A 13621-nucleotide genomic window follows, 5' to 3' on the forward strand; every position below is an offset into this window, starting at 1 on the left:
ATCAAATAAAACAGATCAAGAGAGAGAAAAGTTATATATGTTTTGTTGTTAAACTAAGAGAAACAATTGAGACCCTGCACATTATGCTTCCAATATCTTCCCAGGCAGCAGTACCTCCCTGTTTGATAGCTGCCTGCTGCCTATCTCGAGTATCACAAGGTGATCTGTCAGGTCAAGAAGAGATGAACAACTCACCAGCAGAGGAACGGTTGGTGCACCTGGCCACACGGCCATCAACATGCTGTTGTTCCTGATGATGAAGCCAGTGTAGGGGTTACACGTGCTGGGGGGTACACAGTAGGTGCCCGCGCTGCACGACCCTGACCTCATGGGCATCATGCCCATCATCATTCCTCCCATGGGTGTTGGTTGGGGGCTGGGAGGACCCGTTATGCCGATGGGGTTGCTGATGGGAACTTGTGGGCGTGGTTGTGCTGGTTGCCCATTTGGGGCACCGGGCTGGAAGAATGGTTGGCCGGGAGCGACTGGCCTGGCCTGGTTGATGATGGTGGACTGTGGTCTGGGACCAGCTGGTCTTTGGGGTGTTCCGGAGGAGGGCCGGGAAGGTTGTGGGCTTGAGGAGGCTGGTCCACTTGGGAATGAACCTGGTCTAGGTGGGCGTGAAGCTGGTCCGGTTGGCCTTGAAGCTGGTCCACTTGGGAATGAACCTGATCCAGGTGGGCGTGAAGCTGGTCCGGTTGGCTTTGAAGCTGGTCCACTTGGGAATGAACCTGGTCCAGGTGGGCGTGAAGCTGGTCCGGTTGGCCTTGAAGCTGGTCCACTTGGGCGTGAGGCTGGTTTACTTGGGAATGAAGCTTGTCCAGTTGGTCTTGAAGCTGGTCCACTTGGGTATGAAGCTTGTCCACTTGGGAATGAAGCTTGTCCGGTTGAGCTTGAACCTGGTCCACTTGGGCGTGAGGCTGGTCCACTTGGGAATGAACCTGGTCCACTTGGGCGTGAGGCTGGTCCACTTGGGAATGAAGCTTGTCCAGTTGGTCTTGAAGCTGGCCCACTTGGGTATGAAGCTTGTCCACTTGGGAATGAAGCTTGTCCGGTTGAGCTTGAACCTGGTCCACTTGGGCGTGAGGCTGGTCCACTTGGGAATGAAGCTGGTCCACTTGGGAATGAAGCTGGTCCGGTTGAGCTTGAAGCTGGTCCACTTGGGCGTGAGGCTGGTATACTTGGGAATGAAGCTTGTCCAGTTGGTCTTGAAGCTGGTCCACTTGGGCGTGAGGCTGGTCCACTTGGGAATGAAGCTTGTCCAGTTGAGCTTGGAGCTGGTCCACTTGGGAATGAAGCTTGTCCAGTTGAGCTTGGAGCTGGTCCACTTGGGAATGAAGCTTGTCCAGTTGAGCTTGAAGCTGGTCCGGTTGGTGGGAACGGAAATGGGAGAGAGGGGTTGGAGGGCCCTGGTGCCAGTGAGCCGCTGGGGACGCCGCAGCACACCATGTCCCCACCACAGCTAGTGTACGACGCCCTTACCTGCGGGAGTAACAACATCTAGAGCAACACCTACACACCACTTACAACACACAACACCTACAACACACAACACCTACAACACACAACACCTACAACACACAACACCTACAACACACAACACTTACAACACACAACACCTACAACACACAACACTTACAACACACAACACCTACAACACACAACACCTAAAACACACAACACCTACAACACACAACACTTACAACACACAACACTTACAACACACAACACCTACAACACACAACACTTACAACACACAACACCTACAACACACAACACTTACAACACACAACACCTACAACACACAACACCTACAACACACAACACCTAAAACACACAACACCTACAACACACAACACTTACAACACAACACTTACAACACACAACACCTACAACACACAACACACAACACCTACAACACACAACACCTAAAACACACAACACCTACAACACACAACACTTACAACACTTACAACACACAACACCTACAGCACACAACACATACAACACACAACACCTACAACACACAACACCTACAACACACAACACTACAACACAACACCTACAACACACAACACCTAAAACACACAACACCTACAACACACAACACTTACAACACACAACACTTACAACACACAACACCTACAACACACAACACTTACAACACACAACACACAACACCTACAACACACAACACCTACAACACACAACACCACACAACACACACACACCTACAACACACAACACCCCACAACACACAACACCTAAAACACACAACACCTACAACACACAACACCTACAACACACAACACTTACAACACACACAACACCTACAACACACAACACTTACAACACACAACACCTACAACACACACAACACCTACAAACACACAACACCTACAACACACAACACTTACAACACACAACACTTACAACACACAACACTTACAACACACAACACCTACAACACACAACACCTAAAACACACAACACCTAAACACACACACCACAACACACAACACCTACAACATCAACACACAACACACAACACCTACACACAACACCTACACACAACACCACAACACACAACACTACAACACACAACACCTACAACACACAACACCTACAACACACAACACCCACAACACACAACACCTACAACACACAACACCTACAACACACAACACCTACAACACACAACACCTACAACACACAACACCTACAACACACAACACCTACTGTAACACACAACCTAACCTAGTGTAACCTATCCTGATCTAACCTAACCTAGTGTAACCTATCCTGATCTAACCTAACCTAGTGTAACTTATCCTGATCTAACCTAACCTAGTATAACCTATCCTGATCTAACCTAACCTAGTGTAACCTATCCTGATCTAACCTAACCTGTATAACCTATCCAGTCTAACCCTAGCACAACCTGTCACATTCTATCTAACAACCTAGTGTAACCTATCCTGATCTAACCTAACCTAGTGTAACCTATCCTGATCTAACCTAACCTAGTGTAACTTATCCCGATCTAACCTAACCAGTATAACCTATCCTGATCTAACCCAACCTAGTGTAACCTATCCTGATCTAACCCTAACCTAGTATAACCTATCCTGTCTAACCTAACCCTTAACCTATCCTGATCTAACCTAACTGTATAACCTATCTGATCTAACCTAACCTAGTGTAACCTATCCTGATCTAACCTAACCTAGTGTAACCTATCCTGATCTAACCTAACCTAGTATAACCTATCCTGATCTAACCTAACCTTGTATAACCTATCCTGATCTAACCTAACCTTGTATAACCTATCCTGATCTAACCTAACCTAGTGTAACCTATCCTGATCTAACCTAACCTAGTGTAACCTATCCTGATCTAACCTAACCTAGTATAACCTATCCTGATCTAACCTAACCTAGTGTAACCTATCCTGATCTAACCTAACCTAATTTAATCTATTCTAACCTAACGTGGTTTAACCAAAGCTGTCCTAACCTAACCTATTCTAAATTAACTAAGCTAACATAATCTAACCTAACTTAGCTTACTCTAACATAGTCTAACCTAACTTAGCTTACTCTAACATAACCTAACCTAACTTAGCTTACTCTAACATAATCTAACCTAACTTAGCTTACTCTAACACTACCCTACCTAGCAGCTTATAACATGCCTCAACCCTAGCAGCCTCTAACATAATCTAACCCTAACTTAGTTTACTCTAACATAGTCTAACCTAACAGCTTACTCTAACATAACCTAACTACTTAGCTTACTCTAACATAGTCTAACCTAACTTAGCTTACTCTAACATAACCTAACCCAACTTAGCTTACTCTAACATACCCTACCAACTTAGCTTACTCTAACATAGTCTAACCTAACTAGCTTACTCTAACCTAACAGCTTACTCTAACATAGCCTAACCTAACTTAGCTTACTCTAACATAACCTAACCCAACTTAGCTTACTCTAACATAGTCTAACCTAACTTAGCTTACTCTAACATAACCTAACCTAACTTAGCTTACTCTAACATAGTCTAACCTAACTTAGCTTACTCTTACATAACCTAACCTAACTTAGCTTACTCTAACATAACCTAACCTAACTTAGCTTACTCTAACATAGTCTAACCTAACTTAGCTTACTCTAACATAGTCTAACCTAACCTAGCTTACTCTAACAAACCTAACCTAACAGCTACTCTAACATAACCTAACCTAACTTAGCTTACTCTAACATAGTCTAACCTGACAGCTTACTCTAACATAATCTAACCCTAACTTAGCTTACTCTAACATAACCTAACTAACTTAACATAACATAACCTAACTAGCAGCTTACTCTAACATAGTCTAACCTAACTAACATATATAACCCACTAACTTAGCTTACTCTAACATAGTCTAACCTAACTTAGCTTACTCTAACATAACCTATAACTTAGCTTACTCTAACATAGTCTAACCTAACAGCTTATAACATAACCTAACCTAACTTAGCTTATCTAACATAACCTAACCTAACTTAGCTTACTCTAACATAACCTAACCTAACTTAGCTTACTCTAACATACTAACCTAACTTAGCTTACTCTAACATAACCTAACCTAACTTAGCTTACTCTAACATAACCTAACCTAACTTAGCTTACTCTAACATAGTCTAACCTAACTTAGCTTACTCTAACATAATCTAACCTAACTTAGCTTACTCTAACATAATCTAACCTAACTTAGCTTACTCTAACATAACCTAACCTAACTTAGCTTACTCTAACATAGTCTAACCTAACTTAGCTTACTCTAACATAGTCTAACCTAACTTAGCTTACTCTAACATAACCTAACCTAAGTAATATTATCATAAGTAATTTGTCTTTTCCAGATGGTTTAACACTTAGATTATATCTCAAAGAATTTTAACTGTTAGAGACGTGTATGAGATTGTCTTATGTAGTGACGCTTAGTGAAGCATCATTCACACACACACACACACACACACACACACACACACACACACACACACACACACACACACACACACACACACATACACGAGAATCACACAGGTGTTCTGTTCACTTGCTTGAAACACTTGTCTAGTACAGTATATTGTACTCGTGTCTGTTTTATACTTTTGGTCTAGAGTTACACTTGTCCTCTCCACATGTTCTAAGACTGTCTTTATACACTTGTGTCCTGCACCTATGTCATTACTCACCATGCACCCTTGTCCGCTACACGTGTTTCCCACACCTGTGTCCTTACCTGCGGGGGGACTTCCTTGATCCTCTTGTTGATGTTGCCGGTGCCGTCCGCGATCACGTTTCCGTTACGACACAACTGCCAGTGGACGCAAACAAACCTCACAGGACAGATGCCCATGGGTCGCACTACTAGGTTCTGCTCTGTGGGTGGGATCACAGGCAGCCGTGATGGTCTGGATTGTGTGCCGGTCGCCTGTGGTGGGGCGGACTGCACGAAGGTCTGGTGTGGTGGGGAGCCTTGTGAGGGTGTGGGAGAGCAGCTGCCGCCATTGCCGCACTGTGCCCCGGGTCTTGCTGGTGTGCTGACCTTACCTGGAGAATGCTTAAAGGGGGAGTTTTCTCCCTGCCACCAGTAAGGGCCTGAGTTAGTGGAGGGAGGTCGGGGACACCCTGGCCCCGAACACCCGCTGCCGCCACCACTCGGCGCACCACCGCAGCCGCTCCCGCTACATGTTACGGCCTGTGTGGCGGCCGCCTCCGCCGCACCCGCTACCACCGCTACCGCAGCCGCTGTTCCCGCAGCCGCCACTACCGCAGCCTCCACCACCGCTGCTGCTGGAGCCTCCGTTACCGTGAGTGAATGGGTTGGAAACGGGTTTGGGTGGACCATAGCCCGCAGCCACTACCACCACCACAGTCGCAAGCACCAGTGCACGCATCTGTGATGGGAGAGAAGATACCTGTTATTCACACTACATCTGAGAGAGAGAGAGAGAGAGAGAGAGAGAGAGGGGGGGGGGCACTACTAGTGATAATAGCAGCGTTAGTAGTAGCGCAGACTGGTTATACTTCTCTACTAGGTAGTAATGGGTGTCGATACTACCAAGATAGCACCGAGGGTCTGGGCTGTAGCTCCTACCCGTGGCGCCACTATTTGTTTAGTTACCCAGATAATGCTGAACTCACACAACCATTTTCTATAATTAGAATACCCGTTATCAGTATAATTTAATGGATCATAATATTATTATCAGAGGATGTGTTGACACGGTGCTGCTTTTGGATAACTGGATAACATGTTTGTAAAGATGATGTTTACAAGTGTGTCTATAAGCTTAAAACCTTTGAATTTCATATGTACAAAAATGTAGATAACTTCCACAAACAATTTCGTACAATATTAAACGCATGGCATGACCCTCTTAAATGCTCTAAGGGAAAAGTTGAGGTTCTAATGGACACGATGTAAGTTGCAAGATAAGAAACTAATGTGTAATGGCGTCTGTTGTGAAGACGTGTGTTGATCCATAGAATGAGGAGTAACATTTAAGTTAATTTACTAAAGTCCAGTATTCCTAGACATCCTCGGTCTTGTGAGGCTGCTACACCACACTTGTATACTGACCCACTTGTTGCCAGACCAGCCCCGTGTACTGTACTACTGCGTCTGAAGGAATTATCGTTTAAATGATCTTCAAGCCACATGTATTTGTTGTCTGCCACACTTTTGTTTTAGTTCCTCGTCTTTTATAGCTCAATATTTGTTTTTCATTTGTATACGATCAGTGGTCAGTGGCTTCTTTCTAGTGCCCACTGAGTAACTTCGTATACTGTTGGAGGTTGTCTAGATCCATTTGCAGCTGAATTAGGCCAGATGGAATATGTGATAACAAGTTTGTATCATCAACGAAAGAATTACACATCAGGCGATACACACTCAACTATGATAATGAATACGATCGGAGCCAACACACTACCTTGCGGGTTGCCATTTACTAACAGTAGTGTAGCTGGACCAGAATATGTTTACATTAACTTAATCTTTTATCGAGTAAGGCAGTCTCTGGTGTGTGCTGACCAACGATGTAATAATATGCTACCTTTAAAAATAATGATATGGGGTCTATATACGTCACACCCTCAGTCCATGCCATCAACACTTGCAGTAGTGACACACTGGTAAATTTGTCACTTATAAAACTACTTCACTATTCGTCATCACCGCCTTACATGGTCCAGCCTGCCCAGGTTACACCCACCCTCACCTGACGACATCCTGCATACTAATGATCTGAGAGAGAGAGAGAAGAGAGAGAGAGATATAAGACATAAATTTAATTTAGACAGATACAGACAGAGATAGAGAGAGACAGAGATAAAGATATGAACATATAGATGCACAAAGTAAGAGGCGAAGGTATGAATAGACGGAAACTTGTACACCAGGCTCATGTCCTCAATTTGAACGTAGATAAAGAGAGAGACAGAGTATCCAGAATGACGACTAAATGGCTCTGAGACTGTACTGTATGTTGTCTTATCTCTCGCCGGTTAATTAAGGGAGATGGAAATTTAGGAGTGGGAATATGGAAGGGAGACGAACCCGTGCCTCGAATCCGGTGTGGTGACTGCTACTCCTTCACTGTCTACCACGAACCAAGGTGTGCATCTTGTGGTACTCTCTCTGTTTTGGCCTACCCTTCTCTCTCTCTCTCTCTCTCTCTCTCTCTCTCTCTCTCTCTCCGTTTTGGCCTCCTCTCTTGTTTTGACCACCCCCTCTCTCTCTCTCTCTCCGTTTTCCTCTCTCTCTCTCTCTCTCTCTCTCTGTTTGCCTCCCCCTCCTTTCCTCTCTCCGTTTTCCTCCCTCTCTCTCTCTCTCTCTCTCTCTCTGTTTTGGCCTACCCTTCTCTCTCTCTCTCTCTCTCTCTCTCTCTCTCTCTCCGTTTTGGCCTACCTCTCTCTCTCTCTCTCTCTCTCTCTCTCTCCTCCTCTTCTGTTTTGACCCACCCCTCTCTCTCTCTCTCTCTCCGTTTTGGCCTACCCTCTCTCTCTCCGTTTTCTCTCTCTCTCTCTCTCTCTCTCTCTCTCTTGTTTTGGCCTACCTTCTCCCCTCTCTCTCTCTCTCTGTTTTGGCCTCTCTCTCTCTCTCTCTCTCTCTCTCCGTTTTGGCCTACCCTTATCTATCTGTTTCTCAGTCGTTATCTATTAACGTAATAATATACATATAAGAGCTTATTAGTATACAGGTAAACACGACACGAAGCTACTCTCATCCCTGGACGTTACTGTACAATATATCACAGCAAACAACACTATTTACTGTGCGATATTTTACCACTAGACCGACGACATCAACAAGGATTATTAATTTAATCTCTCTTTTACACCCCATACTCCTTTCCCCCTTCAACTATTCTACCCTAATTCCACCCAGATCATAATTTTGAGTCCTCCCCACACCCCCACACCCCGCTCTCACCCTGCTGTCCATTTTCTGTGATGTTTCATCTGGGGAAACTAGCTTCTTGTAAGAGCAACATAGGAACAAACTGGTATCTATTGTCAGTAGAACGCGTTTGGAGGTGTCGCATGTTAAGTGGTGAGAGTTTCTTGAGATATTAATTTTCTTAATGTTTGTTGATAGCCTAGAAAACCCGTCGGACAGTACTTGTGAAAGGGACAGTGACGTTAATGAAAGGGATAATACCGTCAGTTGCCAATAAGGACAGTACTTGTGAAAGGGACAGTGACGTTAATGAAAGGGATAATACCGTCAGTTGCCAATAAGGACAGTACTTGTGAAAGGGACAGTGACGTTAATGAAAGGGATAACACCGTCAGTTGCCAATAAGGACAGTACTTGTGAAAGGACAGTGACGTTAATGAAAGGGATAATACCGTCAGTTGCCAGTAAGGACAGTACTTGTGAAAGGACAGTGACGTTAATGAAAGGATAATACCGTCAGTTGCCAGTAAGGACAGTACTTTAGAAAGGGACAGTGATGTTAATGAAAGGAAATACCGTCAGTTGCCGAGGACGTTGTGAAAGGACAGTGACGTTAATGAAAGGGATAATCGTCAGTTGCCAGTAAGGACAGTACTTGTGAAAGGGACAGTGACGTTAATGAAAGGGATAATACCGTCAGTTGCCAATAAGGACAGTACTTGTGAAAGGACAGTGACGTTAATGAAAGGATAACACCGTCAGTTGCCAATATGACAGTACTTGTGAAAGGGACAGTGACGTTAATGAAAGGGATAATACCGTCAGTTGCCAGTAAGGACAGTACTTGTGAAAGGACAGTGACGTTAATGAAAGGGATAATACCGTCAGTTGCCAGTAGGACAGAACTTGTGAAAGGACAGTGATGTTAATGAAAGGATAATACCGTCAGTTGCCAGTAAGGACAGTACTTGTGAAAGGGACAGTGACGTTAATGAAAGGGATAATACCGTCAGTTGCCAGTAAGGACAGTACTTGAGAAAGGACAGTGACGTTAATGAAAGGATAATACCGTCAGTTGCCAATAAGGACAGTACTTGTGAAAGGACAGTGATGTTAATGAAAGGATAATACCGTCAGTTGCCAGTAAGGACAGTACTTGTGAAAGGACAGTGACGTTAATGAAAGGATAACACCGCTGCCAATAAGGACAGTACTTGTGAAAGGACAGTGGCGTTAATGAAAGGGATAATACCGTCAGTTGCCAGTAAGGACAGTATCAGGAAAGGGACAGTGACGTTAATGAAAGGATAATACCGTCAGTTGCCAGTAAGGACAGTACTTGTGAAAGGACAGTGACGTTAATGAAAGGGATAACACCGTCAGTTGCCAATAAGGACAGTACTTGTGAAAGGGACAGTGACGTTAATGAAAGGGATAATACCGTCAGTTGCCAATAAGGACAGTACTTGTGAAAGGGACAGTGATGTTAATGAAAGGATAACACCGTCAGTTGCCAATAAGGACAGTACTTGTGAAAGGGACAGTGACGTTAATGAAAGGATAATACCGTCAGTTGCCATAAGGACAGTACGGACATGACGTTAATGAAAGGGATAACACCGTCAGTTGCCAATAAGGACAGTACTTGTGAAAGGGACAGTGACGTTATGAAAGGATACCGTCAGTTGCCAATAAGGACAGTACGTGAAGGACAGACGTTAAGAGGGATAAACCGTCAGTTGCGTAGACAATGTGAGGACATAATGAAGGGATAACACCGTCTGAAAGACATTAAGGACAGTGAATGAAGAACCGTTGCCAAATATGAAGGGACGTGACGTTAATGAAAGGGATAACACCGTCAGTTGCCAGTAAGGACAGTACCACAAGTAAAGGAAACGGTGGGAGTCTGTACTCATCTGTATGTCATTAACACTTTGGTCATGCTCAGTGTCTTAGCCCATAGAGTCCAAAAGTTCTAATTCTCAAAGGGTCAAACCATCATCATTAAAGGTTTAAACCATTATCATCATCATCATTAAAGGGTTAAACCTTTATCTTTAAAGAATTAAACCATCATACTTCAAAATTTTAAGCCATCATCCTTCAAAATGTTAAGCCATCATCCTTCAAAATGTTAAACTATCATCCTTCAAAATGTTAAACCATCATCCTTCAAAATATTAAGCCATCATCCTTCAAAATATTAATCCATCGTCCTACAAAAAGTTAAACCACTATCCCCAAAAGTATTAAACCATCATCCCTCAAAAAGTTAAACCACCGTCCTTTAAAGTCAAAGAGTCATTGTCTTACTAAAAGGGTTGAAAGACCTTCCTCCAAATGGGGTAACGCTTCTTACTTCCTAAAGCCTCAGGGGGTAAATCCTTGGAAATAAATACCACCTTTGATGGCGGAAGGCGGCAAATTGTGGGTTATGCAAGGCCGCGGCGTCCCCCAAGGTCAGAGGTAGACAACAACATTCTGGGTCTCTATTTACACACCTTTTGGCGGGCGGAGGGCATGCCAACCTTCTCACATTTCTTCTCTATCTACATCCCTCCAGTCCGCTAATACCTCAAATGTCGTTGACCCCGTGGTAGCTAGGATATTTTGTTGACACCGTGGTAGCTAGGATATTTTGTTGACCCTGTGGTAGCTAGGATATTTTGTTGACACCGTGGTAGCTAGGATATTTTGTTGACACCGTGGTAGCTAGGATATTTTGTTGACACCGTGGTAGCTAGGATATTTTGTTGACCCCGTGGTAGCTAGGATATTTTGTTGACCCTGTGGTAGCTAGGATATTTTGTTGACACCGTGGTAGCTAGGATATTTTGTTGACCGTGAGCGGATATTTTGTTGACCCTGTGGTAGCTAGGATATTTTGTTGACCCTGTGGTAGCTAGGATATTTTGTTACCGTGGTAGCTAGGATATTTTGTTGACCCGTGGTAGCTAGGATATTTTGTTGACACCGTGGTAGCTAGGATATTTTGTTGACCCCGTGGTAGCTAGGATATTTTGTTGACCCTGTGGTAGTTAGGATATTTGTTACCGTGGTAACTAGGATACAAATATTGTTGACCCCGTTGTAGCTCTCTGGCTATTTTAGCGATGACTAAAGACGAGAAACAGAAGAAATGCTGCCCGTCTTATATAAATTACAATGTATCCTCAAGTAGGGAAGATGCATGCAACAGGCTTTATAAAACGAATCATTTGAGATATATTTTGTACCACACATACACACAAAAATTATCATTAACTAATACAGGATTAGATAATTATATTTACATTAAATAGAAATGAAAAAAAAAATATAATCTATTCAAAACAAACTTTCTCCAACTTAAAATTCCTCAAACAATCTCGGAAGAAGACAATTACACCAAAGTTAACATTTTCTCACGTTAGTTATTTAAGGCGGTTCACCTGAAACGCGATCAAACGTCTCCAGCAACCCAAAACCCAGGGAGAGGTCACCCACCCGTGTAAGGTCATCCCAGCGGCGCGAAATACCCTCACCGACCACAAACAGAATAAGGCAGAAAAACTATATATGTATTGGTGTCTTGTCATTTTCAACCAGATAGGCTTTATTTATAATTTGTCAATCATGTTTCATACCTTATTGTCATTCTCGGGGTAGAGTGTTTACGTTCTTGATAAAGTTGATTCAGGATCCGGATTCTAAAACATTCCTTACATTTAATATTAACTAACTGGGGATAAGAGAAAGCATTACTGTTACGAATATTCATTAAATGGGATCTCTCTCTCTCTCTCTCTCTCTCTCTCTCTCTCTCTCTCCTAGGTGTCCCAAGGCCTACCAGTGAAGCTGAGGGAGAGGGAACATAAATATGACTTAGATTACAACTACGGAATTTTAGCCATGTTAGTTCCACCGCCTAGCAACAGATGGCATTCCTCACTTATCTATCGATCTGTCTATCTAAAACACTGAACCGCTTACCGTTTGTGTGGACAGTTCTGACCAGTGGTAAAGACTCTCTCAGCAGCCAATTAAAAAACCTGAAAAGAAATGGAAAGTATTTTAGACGCAGACCAGTTACTAATGCAAACATACTGTACTTCCGGTAGTTACTTGGGTTCATGTAAAGGAATATTAGTTACAAGACTAGCGAGGTTATCCTAAAACTTTATCTTGCGCTTCTGAGGCCTCACAAGAATCCCTAGAAAGAATTCAGAGGATCCTTGAGCACAGAGAATGTGGGTGCGCCAAGTCCGTAGACTTGCTAGGTTAAAAACTTCTTCATTTGCACTCCCCCGAGAGACGTAGAGTGAGGGGCGATATGACCGAGGTGTATTAATTGAAGTACTCAAACTATCCAACCAGGAGCGAACTTGTAGCATTGGATTTAACTTAGACAAATTTAGATTTAGGCGCAAGAAAGATAAACATTGGTTTAGAAATAGAGTAGTGGATGAGTGGAACAAGTTACCAAACATTATCATTAACTCGGATACGCTGGATAGCTTCAAACATAGGTTGGATGGATATATGAGCGATAGGGGTCGGGTGTAAACGGGACTGCCCAGTATGGGCCAATAGGCCCGCTGCAGTTTCCTCCATTCTTACTTTCTTATGTTCTTAGTGTTAATGTGCGGTTCTTTAATGGGATTTTATGGCATTATTAATAATATTATTATTATTTTTATCATTATTATTAATAATATTATTATTATTTTTATCATTATTATTATCATTATTATTATTATTATCATTGTTATTATTATTATAATTGTTATTATTATTATTATTATTATTATTATTATTATTATTATATTATTGTTATTATTATTATATTATTATTATTATTATTATTATTATTAGTAGTAGTAGTAGTAGTATGATCATTTATTTAAGTTACTATAATATTATATTTCGTAAAAAGGTAACCTTATTTTTAGTTGAATTCCCAATTCAATTGTGGACAAATAACTCTCTCTCTCTCTCTCTCTCTCTCTCCAATAAATAAATCGATTATCAATAACGGATTCACTACACTACAGTCTTAGACCAATTATGACGCCATTTTACTATAAATACTATTTTCTGCAGATTCAAACTCAATTCTCAAGGTGTCGCAGGATAAGTTTTTTTTTAGACTCTAGTACGACACCTAGAAACTCGTGTGT

General features: G+C 42.6%; 1 protein-coding gene across 4 annotated transcripts in view; it reads right to left on the reverse strand.

The window, feature by feature from the left end:
• The window catches only part of LOC121863094 (basic proline-rich protein-like), a 41648-nt gene that overhangs the window by 3797 nt on the left and 24230 nt on the right, over positions 1-13621 (reverse strand). The window contains exons 2-5 of one of the 4 annotated variants that reach the window (XM_042361591.1): positions 12435-12493; positions 5295-5952; positions 1329-1482; positions 196-1286 (exon numbers count right to left, since the gene is read on the reverse strand). In XM_042361591.1, the coding sequence (XP_042217525.1) occupies positions 196-1286; positions 1329-1482; positions 5295-5903 (1854 nt within the window). In that variant the 5' untranslated portion in view covers positions 5904-5952; positions 12435-12493. Of the gene's footprint in view, positions 1-195; positions 1483-5294; positions 5953-12434; positions 12494-13621 lie in introns of all 4 variants that reach the window. The other 3 variants (XM_042361592.1, XM_042361590.1, XM_042361588.1) reach the window with 3 other exon arrangements.

Source organism: Homarus americanus, unplaced genomic scaffold (genome assembly GCF_018991925.1).
Source record: "Homarus americanus isolate GMGI-L3 unplaced genomic scaffold, GMGI_Hamer_2.0 scaffold54679, whole genome shotgun sequence".
NCBI lineage: Eukaryota > Metazoa > Arthropoda > Malacostraca > Decapoda > Nephropidae > Homarus > Homarus americanus.